We start from the raw sequence: 20000 nt of genomic DNA on the forward strand, positions 1-20000 counted from the left end.
TACTTGTGTGTATATGCCAATATATCCATGAAAGCTAGTCACAATGTGCATAAATTTTTAGGCACATGTTAGGTGTACATTAATTATGTCCATTTTTACAGTGGGTTTGAATTTTAATCACAATGTTTAATGATTCAAGACCCAAGAGTTGGTCCTTCCAAGTAGTCCATATTCCAAATTCATAGACCTTGTTAATGTGAAAACTCCCAGTTAATATTCCTTAGCCAACTTAGATGTCATAATATTACTTATATGCCATTTTTTCCCATCCATGAACCTCTTTTTTATTATATTAACATGAAGTAATTTCTTTATCAAATTAAATGAAAATAAATAAGTTTCAAAAGATTCTTTGTCACAGTCTTATTTTAGGAATTTTGAATCAAATTTCAAGTTACAGTATTAAATAGCAGCTACTTTTATTATATTATGTCATTTAAAGATCTACCTGATGACAGATTGCATAAGAACAAAAAAATTAAAGCAATTCTCATAATGTGTGTATATATATATATGTATGTGTGTGTGTGTGTGTGTGTATGTATGTATGTATGTATGTATGCAGGTATGTATGCATGCGTGTGTGTGCATGTGTGTGTGTGTGTGTGTGTGTGTGTGTGTGTGTGTGTGTGTGTGTATGTATGTATGTATGCAGGTATGTATGCATGCGTGTGTGTGTGTGTGTGTGTGTGTGTGTGTGTGTGTGTGTGTGTGCGTGTGTGTGTGTTTAAATATATGTATATTTGATTGTGTGTGTTTGTGTGTGTGTGTGTACGCAGATGTGCGCATGTGTGTGTACTCAAATACATTTGTGTCCATATGTGCTTGTTTCTGTTTGTATTCATGTAAATTAATATTTTATGTCATTACTACCAGTAATTTTTATATGAATTGAAGATGATTGTTCCACATGCCACATATGAATTGCTGATCTTTCTGTTGTTACATTCTTTTAATCACAAATCGTCCAAGAGTGTAAGGTCAGAAATATGATCAGTTGTAATTTACAGCTGTGCAATCTGCTCACAGTGCTTATACATCTGGGTTAGTTACAATGCAATCTGCAGGGCAAAACAGTGTTTGACACTCTCTCTCTCTGCCAGTCAGATTGCTGTATAGTGCCTCACAAGATATGTCATAGGCAAGTGCTAGCTTTTTTATCACAACAGTTGTACCAAGCTATTTACTATTTTAGTTTTGGTCAAAGAGACATTGATATGGGGCAAATTATCTACATCAGGCTGTCAGGCAGGACTTCTGATGGCATATGTCTTTCTCTTGAGCACCACTTCATGTCCACCCGGCACCCCATGCTACACCATGCACCCCCCCCCCCCTTTGTTGTTTTGGATGGAGTTTTATTGTCATAGAAATTATGAAAGAACCTTTTTCTTTGCTTGACATCAAAGTGCATTCATGTTTGTCAGAATGCATTGTTAAGGCTATAAGTTCTTAGCGCATGGAATCATGCACATTATTGGGCTTGCACTCACGGAATATATAATATGTAACTAATATTTGCATATTTACACATGAACTTAGCTTATGTGTTAAAGAAAACTGTGAAATTTAATTTTCAGTAAATATCTATCATAAGGTCAGTTTTGTCTTATACAAAAGATAAGCTATAGTATGCAGTGTAAATATACAACATTTTTTGGATTACTCTCAGGCACAGTGCTTAGCAGGAGGGACTTTTGCTAGGATTCCTCAAATGTAACATGTTGTCATTATTCTGGGAGTGAATTTATATGTTTGTTTTCTGTCACATTTTCTTATACTTACAACAAAAAGGGAATGTGATATAACCTGTATTAGCAGGCTTGACACATGTTCAGTAGGAATTTTGCTCGGTAATGACTGGAAATTACTTGGAAATGGTGCCTTGAAATTATTATATCCAGTCATTTCTGACCCTCTTTCCAGTACTTATCATTATTTTCTCCTTTCTTGTCACAAACAGTAAATTCAATCTGAGTGTATCAGTTGTCAAATGAAACAGCCCCAATTTGAGTACAGTGATGCTCTTGATGTAAATACCACTTTGTAGAATTATTAATTCTTTTTTATATATGGATACTACCCAGTAGCTATAACTAAGAATGTTGGACAAGAGGCCATGTGGTGTGTTGTTCCTCGTTTGCGTATATGCATACATAAGGAATCAGGCACAAGCTATTTGATACATTGTTCTCACTTCAGTATATGCACTTTGTATAGGAAAACTGATAACTAAGTCAATTTGAAGATTCCTTTTAAGACAGACATGACATAACCAAATTCTTTGACCATGTGGTTGTCATAATAAATCACATACACCTTTGAGCATACTTTTCTGTTAGTTGTTCACATAAGTATGCCATTGAAATAACAACTGAATACATTTAAATAGCACAATGTTTTATGTCTTGTACTATCTCCGTATCCAATGGGATAGACATTTCAGCAGTCATAATTTTCCTTCTTAAATCACATGGCCAAATGAACTTGTCTTTAGTATATAAGCTTATTAGGGGAAATTAATTTTCTGATTTTACTCGTCCAATTATCAAATCAGTCATCATCTTGTTTATGCTTTACTTTATCTGTGTTGTTTTTATCCAATGGATGTCTCTCTTCCAGTCTTAAGATCAACCACATTCCTGTTTTCATGGTTTTCATTTATGTTCCCTTGTAATATTATTTGTTTTGTTGAAACCTTCCTAAAAGTCAGTATATCTTTTTATATTTATCCTTATGATAATTCTATTAGCTGATTTCATAGCTTCATAAGTCAACCTTTTAATGAATGTGTTATATTTCAGTTATTTTAACATGGTGAAAATGTTATTTGATTAAAGTTTCTGCAGAAATTTAGTCATCTAGACAGATAAAACTATTTAGATATTCTTTGAAGTGTACAGATCATTTCATATTATGTTCTTCCATACTGTAACAAATATAGGTCTCAGCTAAGTTTGTGTAGTTTTCAAAATCATTTAGTTCTACCTGTACTATTTTTGCAAACAATTTGATGTTTAATAATGATTTATCAGTAATATACCTTGAGAGATTTTATCACTGGCTAATCAGTTATAATGATGGTATAATAAGATTTCTTTTATTATAAAGTCTAACCTTGCACCATTACATATTCTGTGCTGCTGTCCAGGGCAAGTTTTTCCGATGCACCGACCGTTCAAAGGCCCTGGAATCAGAGTGTCGGTAAGTATCTCATATTTATATGACAAAGAATTTATTAAAAGTGAAATTAATTTGCATTGTTGTATCTTTTAGGGCAAGTTCTTCAGTTGCAATGATATTTCCAAATCAGTCGAGGAGGAGTGTCAGTAAGTAGAGCATTGCAATGCGTCGTAAGTAACCCCGCACGCGTGCCCCCGCCTCACAAAAGTTACTACTTTCTTCTGATTGCTCCCACCATATTGACCCATGCTGCGTTCGCCCACCCAGGTTAACTGCCATATAATGACAGCTATCTTGAACTGAGCAAGCGTTTAGCTCAGGGTTCAGTCTGTGTGGGCCAGAATATAACCACCATTCTTTTTCTTACTTACTCTTTATGGTTCAGAACTTTAATTTATTCTGGTATTGATTGATCAGGAAACGTTTTCTGGAACTACAAGTGACCATCACCATCTAATAAATGTTAATCATTTTGCTCGTCTTTCAAATTTATCTGTTTGTTTACAAAACATATATGATATGATTCAATTTAAACCTAATAGATTGTTATATGCTATATTGCCGTACTGGCAAAATTTCACATAATTTTCATATGTCTATATAAACATTTGTTTCTGTTCAGCTCGTAAATATAATGAATAAATGTATTAGCAACAGAAAAAAATTACAACCATTATATTGCTCCACCATTTGAACACAGAAAATCTTTCAGCAAAAGTGTATGAATAGATAATTCAGTATTGCGTCTTTCTTACTTGCTTCCAAAATGAATATTTAGTTATTATTGAGGGAATGATGATAGATGTTGATTTGCAAATTGTAGAAGTGATTGTTTTTCAGTCAAGGACAGAATCAGTGACATTACAATTGGACCAAGTGAGGCTATTGACCGCTAGAGACAATTTGTATTTTCCTCTGCCTGACTAAAAATAAAAAAGAATGAGCTTCATAATCTTTATTATAGCAACAAGAGCCACTCTTGTGGTTTTTCTAATATAATGGCATTTGTTGCATGAGCATATTGTTATTTTGCACAGTGATATTTCTCATGCTTGCAAGAAGTGAAATTTACAGCATCATCTGTAACGAATATAACCACCATACTTAAAATGTATTAAACGTTATTCTTTGAAAGATGTTATATTTGTTTCACAATTTCTTAAGGTGAATGTCTAATATTCTTTGCGTGTCACAGCATTTCATGTTTGTGATTGCAAGAGACAGCAGATTACACTTCAGCTATAATCAAGGCAGTTTCCAGTAAAACAATTATAATTTCGCATGTCATCTTAGTCTCTCCAGCTGCTGTGGTTGCAGAGACCTTGCATCAAACCAATCTATGGATAGCACTTGATAATGATGTGATCTGTGATGCAGCACAGTAAAATTTGTCTGCCTCTAAGAACTGTTGAGTCCTAGAAATTTTAGGAAGGATGATTTGTGTCCTAGATCATGAGTTAGGTTTACTCATCCCCAAGATCAGACCTACATTTCCCAGGCACCTATACCATGTTATGTCCTGGTTCCTTTATATAATAATGAAAGGTCACTTTAACATTCATTGTAAAAGGTCACCCATGTATTGAACCTGTATATGTTTACCTGTCAGTCTTTTTTCTTTTTTTTCTGCCATTTTTAAATGACACTTAACCTTCTGAGTTCTTATGCACTTGTGATTTTTTTAATACATTGAATGAGACATATTTTAAACTATACAGACCTCTGGGGCATTGCGTATTTTTCCATAACACTGATACCATGATTTTTTGTGTGTGACTTATGTACTTTAAAATTTACTTTTGGCACATTGTTGTATTTGGATATAATATGAAGTATTTAGCAGTATCTTTGTCTAACTGATACAGTTTCTAGCTGTAATTTGACAAAAGACCATACAAGGTTCAATTATACTTAGTGCAAAGGCAAAGAGAGACAAACTTTATATTTTTACTATGCTTTTTTCCAGATATTCTCACATGTCTATTGCACTTTCTTGTTATGTCTACTTTATAGTCATTTTACCCAGAACTTGCCATTTTATCATGGTCAATACACCAAGTTTGGTTATCATGATTTAGCCGCATATATAGTGTTTTTGACAATTTAAAGCCATTTAAGTAAATATTTAACATATTACAAATGCAGAAACAGATCACAAACACTCCAGTGCCTTTCTATATTACTACAGATATTCAAGTAAACTCTCAGGAAGCCTTTGACTGAACAGTAATAAAGCATGGATTAACATTCTAGTGGTAAATCAGCATAATATTTAACAGCAGTCTTTCTCTCTTTATATATATATATATCCATCTTTTTCTGTCTTCCTTCTTCTGAATCTCTCTCTCTCTCTCTCTCTCTCTCTCTCTCTCTCTCTCTCTCTCTCTCTCTCTCTCTCTCTCTCTCTCTCTCTCTCTCTCTCCCTCTCTCTCTCTCCTTCTCTCTCTCCTTCTCTCTCTCTACCCCTTCTCTCTCTCTCTCTCTCTCTCTCTCTCTCTCTCTCTCTCTCTCTCTCTCTCTCTCTCTCTCTCTCTCTCTCTCTCTCTCTGCTTAATTTTTGCATTACACTAATTTGTTGACTTTTTCAAGTTTCTATCTCTGCTTTGCTACCCTCCAGGGGCCAATACATTGTATATCAGGATGGAGACATAAACAAACCCATGGTGGAGAAGAGAGTTTGGGAGAAGAACTCATTCCACTTTGACAATGTGGCCAAGGCAATGCTGACCCTTTTCACAGTGTCTACCTTTGAGGGGTGGCCTGGGTAAGTCATAGAATGTTGCGTGATGTATTACTCTATTACTGTAGGAAGCATTGTGATAGTTCTTATCCAATCATTTAGAGTGTCAGTGTTTAAAAACCATAATTGAAATTACATTTAACACTCAGAAATTTATGCTACACTTGCAGGTTGCTGTATGTTTCCATCGACTCCAACACAGAGGATGTGGGTCCTGTACATAACTACCGACCCATGGTAGCAATCTACTACATCATCTACATCATTATCATTGCCTTCTTCATGGTTAACATCTTCGTTGGTTTTGTTATTGTCACCTTCCAGAGCGAGGGAGAGCAAGAGTACAAGAACTGTTGTTTAGACAAAAATCAGGTATGTTTTAGTTCTATTAAAGTATCATATTCAGAAAAGTCTAAGAAATTTATGGGTGCTTCATTTTTTTTTTTCTGGAAGGAACTTATTGATAAAGATTTTAGGTATTGGGATATGTATTGAGTTATTCAGTGTCTGGGGGAGCCAGAGACAGTGAAGTGAGAGGTTTAGTCTATAAAAAATAGGAATTTTTATAATGAGAATGGATAAAATCATTAGACTGGGTGAAGAAAAGTTATGGTTACTTTGTGATAAATTCATTATACTTAAACAAAATTCTTGTTTAGAGTCCATTTACAATTGTAAAGATAAAAAAAAGGGGTATTATGTACATAAACATGGAAAGAGGTGATGTAAGTGTGAAAAGAAATTATTCATTGTAGTCTGCAGTTTCTAACATTATAGGGAAATGGAGTATTAAAAAAGGTGATAAAGCAATAGTCATCATGGAGGAAATAGTTATTTGGAAGGCATATATAGATCATTGGAAGATATCGAGGTTATTACCAAGCTCATTAAAAGTTATAGGATATAATATAAGTCTATCCAGTGGGATATTATTTCCCTGTCTCAGAGTCACGCTTCAACATTTCTTTTTCTTTCCACAGAGGAACTGTATAGAGTTTGCACTGAAGGCCAAGCCTGTGCGGCGTTACATTCCCAAGAACAGATTCCAGTACAAGATCTGGTGGTTTGTGACATCACAGCCATTTGAATACGCAATCTTCACTCTAATTATGCTGAACACAGTCTCCCTAGCTATGAAGTTCCGTGGGGAGCCAGAGGCCTACACTCATGCCCTTGACATTCTCAATCTCATCTTTACTGCTGTCTTTGCCCTTGAGTTTGTCCTCAAGATTATGGCCTTCAGATTCAAGGTAATCTTTTCTCTTTGATTATTTTACATATTTTTTTCCTCACTTCTGGAGAGTGTTTTTTTTCCCAAACAGATAGATAGGTCTTTTTGGGTCTTGCATGTGAACTAGTATTTTAGTCACTTTGGAATCAAGGTTGGTGAGATTTTCTTGTATTTACTTTATTTTCTCATTCTTATTTTTGGATTATGATCATGAGTTATAGCCAATTTAAAATAATAAAGAACTCCATAACAAATTTTTTAAATAGTTATAAACTTTAATTGGGTTTTTGTCTACACTACATTTAGAGGATCATGTAATTTTTTATGGAGGGTTAGTTATAGGACATAGTTTATTACGAAATGTTTAGATGGAGGGTTAACATCAAGTATTTGTTACCTGACCTTATTTGTACTGTCTACTGCAATTAGAAAATTGTGATTTTTAGAATAAACTGGATAATGACAATATCCAGTACTCCATTATTTGTTTAGTTAAGTGTAAATTATATTGCCATTACTCTGAATTAGCAGTAAGGGCATCACTGGTTATGAGTAGGGGTGAGTCTGCTTGTTATTTCTACCAGCATTATAAGTATAACAGGCTAAAACTAGCCCTGATTAACAGAAATATTTATTTCCTGTTCAGTGGTGGATCTAGAAAATCCATTAAGAGGCAATGTGTTATGTTGGGGAGTCAGTGTCAAGTCCACATTATTGATGATGGTGATGATAATGATAATAGAAATGATGATAGTAATAATACTATTAATGATAAAAGTAATATTGATAATGATGATGATGGTGATAATGATTGTAATAATGATAATAACAATGGTAGTAATTATAATAACAATTATAGCAATGGTAATGGTAATAATGTTGTTATTATGATTATTGTTGTTGTTATTATTATTCTGTGGGTGGGGCGAGCGTCCTCTAAATCCACCACTGTCCCTGTCTTAGACGTATCTTCAGTTTTGATTTGCAGGTTGCTTATTACAAGAGTGTACTCTTCATTCTTAAAGATGCAATGAAAGTATTTTCTCTTCCTTTTTTATGATTGGGAATGACTTTTAGGGGAGATTTGGAGTGACTGTTAAAGATGTCAGATTTTAAAGGGGCTTCAGTTATCATATATCCTCTAGTATGATAATTATATGATTTATATTCTTTGTTATTTTCAGGCTGCTGCAGTTGCTGCAAAATGCTAAATTGATAAAACTCTTGAAATATCTAAAATGTAATTTCACATTACAGGTCACAATAGATTACCAGAATGTGCTTAACTTTTTATTACTATTCAAAATTGCTGAATCACTTTTCTTTTAACTCCCTCTCATTCTCATTTACGTATATTTGGGACAAATTTACGCAGATTTAGATATCACTACTTACAGCAGACTCTTGTGTGGTGAACTAAATTATTTACAGTATTAATGTACACTACATACAATTAAAAGAAAAGGGTACATTAGTTTTCTATAGAGCACAAGAATATTACAAAAGACAATATTTCTTTATTTTCATGCCTGAAAGAGTGTATAAAGATATATTGTTATCAGAATCCAAGTTCCAAATGCTTTGCAACCCACAAGCATATGAAGATATTCTACTTCATGTAGTTACAATTTTTCAGTAATCTGCATATCTAGTATGATATAACATTACACATGACACACAGAATCACATTAATGAAGGTCTTTGTGCTTGGGTTAAAATATTTAGTTTCAGATATGTTTTATCTCATCAGGTTTTAATTCAGTTTAAAATGTTTTGTGCCATTTGTTACCAGGTACTAATTCACCAGTTACTGCATTTCATCTTGACAACTTCATTAACAAGTTGTTAGTTTTCAGCCAAAAGGTATTTGTTTATGACAAATATGAAAATGTATTTATGCTTATTTTACATAACTATATTTCAGGTGCATTTGTAAACAGTTTTATTAATTTCAAAATACACACAAAATACACATCAACTTTGATAAACATATTCATAATAATCAAAAGTAAACACTGCACAGCATTTGCATTAGCTGCACCCTCATCCCCTGCACTAACAAATCCAAAAAAAGGGTATTATTTTCTCATTGCAGCTTTAAAGTCAATTTTTGATATTTTATTTTTGATAAGTTAGGTTACTAAAAGTCCATAGTAATGCCCTGTTTATTTTCATCCTCTGCGCTATTTGCAGTTTTATTTTCTAGATCCGTGGAATATCTTTGACTTCTTTGTGGTGCTGGGCAGTATACTCGACATTGCCTACTCCAAGCTGGAGGTTTGTAAGAAACGTACCAGAGTTCATGACAGCGTTAGTAGGGTAGCTGCTGCTGTAGGGACTGATGACAATAACACTATGGCTACAAGAATGCGAAACTAAACAGTTAAACGTTGGGAGGTTTGCCCACCTGACCGATAAAACATTTCAAGTGTAGAAAGTCCACGTATTATCTGTTAGCTGTCTTGCTCTTAACTTTCACAAATCTTGATTTTAAATTCTGTTACTCCAAAGGTGAGAGTAGGCAACCTTCCCCACACTGTCCATGTGACAGGTCCTCAAGGGTATGGTGATGGTAGTCTGCCGAGTGAGGTAGCTTGGGCTCGGAACTACCCTAAACTGCAGTAAGACTTGTTAACAAGTTTTATTTTCAGTGGGAGGCTGCTGTAGCTGTGTCCTCCAAATATTAACTTAACAGTATGTACATGAGATGTTCTTTTGGCAAGAAACTGAGTTTGGATCTGTTATTGTTTTGAAAAGAAGAGCATTAAAGAATATCAGTCAGTATATAAAACACAAAAAATCTAGGCCATAAGAACACCTCCTTTGTAATAAAATATTCATATCTGCCTCATTCATCCTGTATTTTCCATCCAACCTGCAGCAACACTTACTGCTGCCTAAATCCAGCATCTCACCATAGACATGATAAACTCCCAAATCCCACTATGACTCTGGTCCTTGTCACTGAGAGCAGTTCTTGGCCATGCCAGTAGAACCATGACTGCCTGCCTCAGCCTGGTAGTCAGAGTAGATTAGGTTTTGTTCGTAGCTAATCAGTTCTTCACTTTCTGTACTGTTTGCAGTATTACTTTGGCGACGCGTGGAATGTGTTTGATTTCATCATTGTGCTTGGCAGCTTCATTGATATCGTCTACTCAGAGGTCAATGTAAGTATTTCAGAATTCAACCCTCAAATCCTTCAGGAAATGTGCTCAGTTAATTTGTACCAGTTTGGAAACCTCTGCTCTATACTAACGTACTCCATTGACATCAGAATTATTTTTCAAGATTTTCCAGGCTACATCAACACATTGTCCACATTACCAATAAGATGTGTAGGCTGATAAAGCTTTTGTCAACAACATCTATGCTAGTGAAAAGTGTTGAGGATTGACTGAAAAGTGTTAAGTAACATGGAAAACCGAACTAATATGAGTGGATAATATGGAGTGATAGTTTTTTAACATGGACGTTAATGTGTAATAATTACAAAATCATGAGTGAGCTAAGAATTAACTATGTTTAAGAAGTTTCAGGTAAATTTTCTTTGTAGGTTAATTGAGCTGAAATTTTACCCAGTAAAAGATAATGGCAGCATTGTATAACTTTCCTCCTTGACAAGGATTCGGAACCTTGCAATCTAGCTAACACCTTGAGAGAGGTATATAATAAACTTGAGGACACAACCCACTAAAGGACATTTAGTTTATGTGGTTGAGTTGGTTTAGTACTGCTTTTTATGGGTGTTACGTAGATTGAGTAGGTTGGAATCTATTTCAATCAGATGGTTATATATAAAGGAAGCATTTAAGAAATTAGAATTTTAAGCAAAACTACAGTTGGTATTAGTCTTTACAAGAACTACCTTGGGGTCTGTTTATAACAATTGTTTTGCCAAAAGTTATAGATATCAGTGAAGATATAATACTGAAGTAAGATCATATCAAAGAAGGTAATAGGGTTAAACAAATAAAGAGGGTAAGTGATGTGGGAAATTATCCTTCATTTATTACAAAATACTAACTTTTTTATCATAGCAAGAAAAAGATATTACTAATGTTATTAAGCAAGTGAATTTCAAATTAATTTTTTTTTCTGATGCAGTAAGGTAGGTTGGAAATATTTACAAATCTAACAAATACTCCAGCCAATGTAACCCCTGCCTCTACCCTACACTGTCAACATGCTGTTTGGAAGATCGGTTGCATGGAGTGTGTTGCCAAAAACTTTATCAACTTCCTGTCAGGTCTTTATGGCAGCTTTTATTGATAACTCATAATATTGAAAACAGGGAGGAAGCACATGTTGTTCAGTACAACCAGAGTATCCTCTAAAATGTGTAAGAAATATGAAAGACAAATTTCATGAAGAAGGAATAGAGCATTTAACTTTTGTATTATTACACATTATCCTCTGATTTTAGGTAAGATATGTTCTTTGTTCTATTTACTCATACAAGGTGCTAACTCTACCATGAATCTGTTGAATATGAACACAGATTTCATCAACTGTGGGCATGTGCTTTCTCTTGAGGCCAGGTGACTGAACAAGGATGGCTGACATGGCCTTTTTAGTTACTGTTAATGAGTTGTCTCCCAGCTGTAGTAACCTTGCTATAACCCAGAGCTTAGAGCTGACATGAGCTTCCCCACCAGAAACTAGTGAGCAATCAGGCGCAGGCAGCTGCAGAGAGCATGGCCGCCGAATACTACCAGGACAGAAAGGTTTGTCTGTGTGGGCCTGCATACCTGATGAGAAGGGGCTGTACCAGCTCACTTCACTGTAAACATTGAGCTCCGTATTATTGTGTTGGTGCAGTGCAAGCTGGATGGATGTAGCATTGTGTGTATATATATATGTATAAATATATATATATATATATATATATATATATATATATATATATATATTAATATATAAATATATATATATATATATATATATAAATATATAATCTTTACCTGTGTTGTGCCGACTGGCTTGTTGTACGCAGTATTCCAAATATACCACCAAGTTATTGTTTACATTTACAGTTCTTTAACAGACATATAGTTAATACCCTTCAAAGTGTTCATTAACTTTTAAGTATTTTACTCCAGATTTTCTGTCCTCTGTTCTCCAGTGTTGATGCTGCATTCAGGTCTTTGACTTCAGGGACTTTTAAAGTGATTGATCTTTCTGTACTAAAAAATACCAGAAGGCTGACGTAGTTAGAGATCTTTCACTTGTAGACGAGTAAACCAGCATGAACAAGTTCAGTTCCTCGTAATCTTTAATTAGTCCAATAATTCAATTTAGATATTCTCACTTTATACCCAGTACAGGATATGAAAATTTATGTACAGTAGCCTTTGCAGTTATATATGTCTATTCAGGTAGTTAAGCCAGTTACAAGAATGGGACTCTCTTAATTTTTCATAACAGTACTGATAATTTACTGATAGATACTATCTTTACAGCTGATGCTGTCAGTGTACAAATACTTTTATTAAAACTTCTTCATTAAAGACAGCCATGACTTGTGTATGCATATGTTTAAATGTGTGTGTGTGTGTGTGTGTGTGTGTGTGTGTGTGTGTGTGTGTGTGTGTGTGCACATACATTATAAATTTATATTTCTTTATATAAAGATGAATTTTGCTGAGTGTGAGAGACTTATTTCATAAAGTTCAGATGAACATAAGACTTTGTTGACATTTTGATTGTTGTAACTTGGCTTATCTGTCTCACATGTACTATATAATTGCCATACTACTATATAATTTGTATTGCAAATTTGCTTGCAATACAAATGCAAGTAAATATATTAATACATCAGAATATGATTGCAATATTAACATAGTAAAACCTCCCTTCTTGTTATATTTCTTTCTCTTCATCACTCCTGTAGACAGTTATGTTATATTTCCATTGCACTGTGCTAATGGTTGCATTAATGATACACACCAATCTACGAGAATCTCCTTATTGCACATGTGAACCTATGCACAAGTAAAGTTTTGTGTTACATATTGCATTTTTATTGTAATGCTGTTGGAATTGAGTCATAAAATGGAGACATAATGCTTTTGGGCTTCAGATAAAGCAAAACACAAAAATCTTTTGCCATACCCATACACAACATGTGCCACATTTGTGATGTTACTGTGCTGCTTTTGTACTACATTTGTATGAATGCAATGTTGTGTTAAGAGTATTATTATTAAATAACTTAAACTATTTTCTGTGCTGCTCTGTGTGTACTACTGCATTGTTTTGGGGCCATTGTATTGTCATTTGACTGAAGCTTTACCAGCACAGTTTGAATATGTCTGTGATACCAGTTGCTGGCACATATTTCATATCGATAGAACTGTCTTGTTTTGCCAAGTCAGTGATAGATAGATGTGTTGGACTCAGTCTTTCATGCTTTTGTTAGGTGATCTTTCTTCATTAAAGATATATTTATGGTTTATTAGAATTTTAGCATTGTTTGAAAGCAAATCCCCAGTCATTTGCTATTAAAGTGGTGGCCTTTTTTTTAGGCTTATTAGCCTTAATTTTTGTTGACATGTTCTAGCTATTACAGTGTAGATTGTTATCAATGTTTGAGCTTTTCAGCTGATCTGGTTCTCTTTCTTATTCATCTGTCTTTTGAGTTTATGTTACATTCTTCAAGTCACACTTTAACATGAAAGTTCTACTTTTTTAAATCCCAAAAAGCCCAAACAAATCAAAATGTTTGTAGAAAATGCTGATAAAACAGAAAGTATGTTTGATAGATGTATTGGGACTAGGAAGAGGTAGTGAGTGTATTTTTTGTTTCCACTGTGCAGGTAATAATACAAAATTGGCTCTTATCACCACTTGTCATAGCACAACATTCTTGGGATGCACTGGGTAGAAAATTTACTGAGTTGCAATTTATTTGTTAAGTTGCTGTGCACAGACTTCGCAGAAATTTTCAGTATTTGTGCTAGCCTATCCACCATAATTATTGGGCTTCCTCCAACAGCCACTTTCCAAATTTGGTCAACATTTTCATAACTGAGTAACATCTTTAGCTATATAGTATTTTTTTACCATAACATGAAACTAGCAACTCATTTGTAGTACATTTATAGTTCCACAAGAAATTGAAAGTTGTCCTGAACTTTTATTTCCAAATTCATGCTGTTTGGTGGGTATGACTTTAAACTAGATTTTTTTTTTTTTTTTTTTTTCATAGAAATGGTCAATTTTTGCATGTAATATGACTATACATGTTTTATTTGATATTAGAATAGCTGTGAAAGCATAACACATTTTTGTCATATGAAGATTTTCTGCAAATATTTTGAATGCCCCTTATAAGACAGTCTATTCTGAGAAAACAGTACATGTAATCTTCTGATACTACACTGCTATGCATCTTCTGAGCTTAACTTAACAGAAATTTTTGTTCCTTTCTTTATTCCTATCACTAAACATTTCACGTTCAATATTTAGACACTACACACATTTTTCTGATATTTGGCATAACTCATAACTATTATCTTGCTTTGGTACTCTACTTAATTTTGTAACTATTGAAGTTGTAAACACAACACAGTATAATCTCTTCTTGTTGATACTTTCCTTGTTGCTGTTGCATCCTCACAAGCTATATGCATTTTACGAGACTGTGTGTAGCTTCATTGCAGTCATTCTGGATAACTTATTCTCATAGTAATATTACGTTTGTCTTTCTTTCTATTTATCTAAAAATGGAAACCTGAAATAAAATATTTAATTTTGTGTTGGACACTAATGGTATAATTTTTTTTTGGCAACAAAATAACTTGAGTGATGAAAAAATATTCAATTTTTTGTTGGACACTAATGATATCAAAAAACTTTTATGACAACAAAATAATTTGAGTAATGATAACATTGTTTATTTAATCATTAATATCAATCTAGCATACAATTATTATAGACAAGAGTAATATGTAGTTAGTTTCCTCAGATTTCATTTTATTTTAATTTGATTTATAGTATATTATCTGGCTTGTATTATTATAGAATAATTAGTGAGCCTAGCTAGCTTAGCACAGAGTAAGTAACCTGGCTGATTTCACTCGATAATCAGACCAAGTGAATGAGTGTGTTGAACCTAGCTTATCCTAGCCAGACCTTGATGTTCAGATCAGGTCTTTTATAATCTCAGCAAACCCATGTGCCTAGCAGTTTCCAACACTATCTATATAGTACAGATGTAATGTTGTCTGTAACTTTGGTCATTGAGAATGAGAATATCCAAGTAGAAACAGATTATGTACAACATCATCTGGAAGCGCACTCTAGTACAAATTCAGTATTTCTTCGCAGAAGTACTTATGAACAAAGCAATACCAGTATTGTAGTTCACATCATCTTGAGATACTAATACACTAGCAGACATATGCAGCCTTGTGTATATGTGAATGAAAAATAGTTGTTTTATTATAGACTGAAAATTATAACATTATCATTTTGTATCAGAAATCGATACTAACCTATCAATCATTTTCTTTTGAGTAAAATCCCTGTTGGTTGTATACAACAAACTGCAGTATTAGGTAAAGTGTATGAAAGAATGTGACAGACTGCAAAGCAAAGCTTTTTATTGACCCATAAAGTGCTGTAAAACAGTGACTGGATATCAGAGTGCTGCATGCCTCTTGAGAGTGTTCTTTTCAAAAGAAGCTCATCAGTATCCTGATTTGTTTACAGCCCAATATTTTTTTCATATTGGCATTTTTCCACATTAGTAACACTGCTTATCAGGTACTATTGGCATCTTCATGGCCTGTAATCAGTAGTCTTTCTCTTTTTGTAATCATGAAAGGATAGATTTGTTTACCCCACAATATGGGTCCTATCAAACATAAGCAAAACAGGAAATCTGCAGTTTATGGGTTAGGAGACAGTCTGCTGTGTGTATGAGGTGTGATGTATGTACATATAAATACTATGAACAGTATGACAACAGCTTTACTACCACCCGTTTCCAAGAAAATTCAACATCACCTTCTACATCACACAAGGGAATGCTTAAGATATCCACCATAAAATATTCTTAGGGGTGTTTTGCCTACAGAGAGGAAAGAGCCACATGTTCAGCAGCAGAGTGATGGGAGCTATTTTTCAACAAAAAGCTCCCTATATGATAGATACAACTTTGCCATCAGTGTGTACTAAGGCAGATTTTATGGTTATAGGTTGACATACATACATAATGTGAAAGGGCTGTACAAGTGTGTTATACTCATCAAAAGTGTAAGGATGCCATATTCATGACGTGACTGGTAATGGCACACACACATCCATTATGCCCTATATTGCTATACTGCAATGCCCCTCTTATATCATACACATTTAAGAAAATGTAATGTCCCCTGTCTCCATCTGCTAATCAAGGGTAAAAACACAGTACCATTATGATGCTAGTGTCATCTTAGAAGGGCAAGTGATGATGCAATGAGGATCTTTATACATCAGAGAAACAAGGCTGTTGAGTATGATTTCATTTGTGATAGACTCTCCACTGCTAGATTCATTTTCTGCTGAGAATTGCTGCTGCTTTGTGTGCTGAGCACCATGCTCTTGCCATTTTTGCCCACACTGAATGCAGAAATGTTGCTCACAATTTAGGGTTGGTGCCAGAATATCAGCACAGTTCATTTGTACCATTCCAATGGTTGGTGCTACTTGATAATATTTCATGACTGCTGAAATTTCTTCTTCTTCATGTTGGCACACTGTAAGCTCTAAACTGTGCAGTAGATTTTAGTAGATTTAAATAAACCCTCCTTTTCACACTTTTTACCCCACTGAAAGATGGTAATGCATTTTGTGGTTATATTTGTATAATTTCAGAGACTGCTGATTGTACTATGGTAGTGCATTACTGTGGAGTTCCTATTTGACTTGATTGTATTATTTCTTTTAATGGATTGTGTCTGTTAAGCAACCAAGTGGTTCATCTGAATGTATTATTGTATATTTCTGTGTAATATGCAACAACCAGAGGTGCTGCTCCTGAGCTTGTAAACATACTTTATTGTAGAATTTTCCCTTAGAACAAAAATTTTGTTTGAACAAATTTTATGATGATGATTTTCAATTTTATCCCTTTTTTTATATATCAGCTTTGTAAATTTTGAAGGGTTATTTACTGTAAGAACATTTCCACTTGGAAGGGAAAATATTTTTTTCCTCTTCCATGAACTTTTTTTTATAGTTTTATTTTTGTTATATATGAAAACAGTTTGCTATTAAAACAAACTTTGTGTATTGTTCATAGTGGTTTCTACATATAATTAGGAAAGCAATCAGTTCAACCATTCATATAAAGGTACTCTGAGACAAGAGTTCAATTTCAGAATCATAAAATCAAACTTTATTTTAGTATAATGGAATGTATGATAAGGGTTAGAGATTACAGAAGTAATGAATTGATCTCAAGAGGATGAAATTTGTTGGTATTGTGTAATAATGACAATACATGAATATTTATTACATGCATGAAAAGGAAACCAAAAGTAATCAAGGCCATGGATGCCCTTTACCTTTAAAGGAATCTTACAGTATTTAGTCTTACTTAAGTATTAATGGTTCATGGTTATAATTCTAGGGGAAGATTCTAACTTAGTGCATAGTATCACTGTATGTCATACAAGAATAGATTTTATTTGTATACTTTTTGCTGTGTTGTGGACATGTTTAGAAGCATGAGCTAGGAGAGAGAGAGAGAGAGAGAGAGAGAGAGAGAGAGAGAGAGAGAGAGAGAGAGAGAGAGAGAGAGAGAGAGAGAGAGAGAGAGAGAGAGAGAGAGAATGAAGAAAAGAGAGAAATGTCTGGACATGTTACCTGTTTCCTTATTTTACCCAATTTGGCAGCGGAATCTGTATGTTTTACAATATGAATGATATCTATGATGATAGGATTGTCTATGCATGTAACATATGCATTGTTTGCTTGGCTGTGTGTGCAACTGTATGTAAGAATATTATATTTATATATATACATACATACACACACAAGTATGTTTGTATGTGTGTGTGTGTGTATGTGTGTGTGTGTGTGTGTGTGTGTGTGTGTGTGTGTGTGTGTGTGTGTGTGTGTGTGTGTGTTGCATGATTGCATTATGTATGTCTGCGTGCATGTGTGTGTGTGTGTGTGTGTGTGTGTGTGTGTGTGTGTGTGTGTGTGTGTGTGTGTGTGTGTGTGTGTGTGTGCACACGAACATGTCTATGCCTGTGTGTGGCTGTGTGCACATGTATGTGTTAATGTAAGTCTGTACCAGTATGAATGCACACATTTGTGCATGTGTATGTATGTATAAGTAAACATATTTGTTAGAGTTAATGTTAAAATAGACCATAAGAAATCTTTAAGAAAAGGGAATCTTTCAGCAACATATGTGCCTTTCATGATATGGAGTTACAATAGAATATGTAGATGCAGGTTATCCAATAAGGAAATTGACATAACATTAGGGCAGATAACATACATCCAGTCTATGTAGCCTCTTTTTCATGTGCACAAGCCATCAGGACTGGATCAAAGGCTTTTTTCCTAACCCCATCTAGCTAATCTATTCCATTCCACAGTGTGAGACCCCATCCCCTTTTCTCTTTCATGCTTCATCTTCACCTTTGGTACCCATCTACTACAAATCGTTCCAGCAAGAGAACCCACCGGATTGGGTTGGTTTCAGTGTCATTTTTAAAGTCTCCTATTATCCATACGTAGATGTCTTGTTCAGTGGCGTTGGTGGTGTCCACCCTTGTGTTTGAGTTCCCTCATTGTAGAGTAGAAAGTAACCGCTCCTTCATTGTCATGTGTTGTAGTGGCCTCCTCTTCCTACCTTCTTTTTGTAGTTTGTCACAATATAGCTTGATGCTATTTAGAGTATTTCCTGTGTTCAAGCCTTCACAGTCTATCATATGCTGTACCTCCTCCCCCGACATCTGCCCCACACCTTAATGTGTCTTTCTTCTCTGGGTGTGTTCTCTCAACTCACTTGTTTTACTCTTTATTCCAGAGGTCAGTGATTGACACATCAGTTCCATATATTTTGCCAATCTTCCAGTATTTCACTGCGTTGTATTACCCATCTGTCATTACACAGAGAGTTATAATTTGTATTTTTTTCTTCTCTTATATATGTACTTTTTTTCTTCTTTACAAATAATCAAATAACATAATTTAACTTTCTTTTTTGTTTGCAATGCAGTTTTTCCCATTTTTGAAAAGATGTAATATCATCTTAATCTTCCTTCTCCATCATCCTAGTTTACACCCATGTAACTATTAATAAATATATAATTTTTTTCTCTCGGGCTTAAATACCCCTTTATTAGGATCTACTTCAGGACTTGGTTATTCTTTGCTTGCTCCTTTTGTCTGATTTATAATTTCGCTTATTTGGCTTGTCAGGTGGCTTATCTAGCACCATTGACAGGTATTCTCTCCATATATATATATCCCTCTATCTATTGTCTGTCTATATATCTCTGCCCCTCTGTCCCTTTTTCTTTGATCTCCTTTCCTCCTCTCCTCCCCTACACCCACTTTCACATCACTTTTCATCCTCCTTCTCACTCATCTATACTAATTTTTTCTCCTCTTCATTCCAAAATTCCTCTTTCCTTGTGCTTCCTTACTCTCTTACCCATGTGCGCTCCTTTGGGAATATATTATTTTGCAAATGTTGCATCTGTTAGTTATATATCTAAAAGGAAATGCATTGTGAGTTCCTCTGTGAAGGATCTGCATGTTCTGCAAGATATAAAATTTTAACCCAAGACTTGTTGCTGCTTCGTGCTTGTCCAGGGCAGGGAACCTGGTTGCCCGCATTAT

General features: G+C 34.4%; 1 protein-coding gene across 1 annotated transcript in view; it reads left to right on the forward strand.

Moving 5' to 3' along the window:
- LOC125047319 (voltage-dependent calcium channel type D subunit alpha-1-like) overlaps positions 1-20000 on the forward strand; it is a 91272-nt gene that overhangs the window by 38388 nt on the left and 32884 nt on the right. Inside the window, exons 15-19 of the mRNA XM_047645573.1 lie at positions 3277-3329; positions 5801-5947; positions 6094-6295; positions 6904-7173; positions 10238-10321. Of these exons, the coding sequence (XP_047501529.1) occupies positions 3277-3329; positions 5801-5947; positions 6094-6295; positions 6904-7173; positions 10238-10321 (756 nt within the window). The remainder of the gene's footprint in view (positions 1-3276; positions 3330-5800; positions 5948-6093; positions 6296-6903; positions 7174-10237; positions 10322-20000) is intronic.

This window comes from Penaeus chinensis, chromosome 40 (assembly GCF_019202785.1).
Source record: "Penaeus chinensis breed Huanghai No. 1 chromosome 40, ASM1920278v2, whole genome shotgun sequence".
Taxonomy (NCBI): domain Eukaryota; kingdom Metazoa; phylum Arthropoda; class Malacostraca; order Decapoda; family Penaeidae; genus Penaeus; species Penaeus chinensis.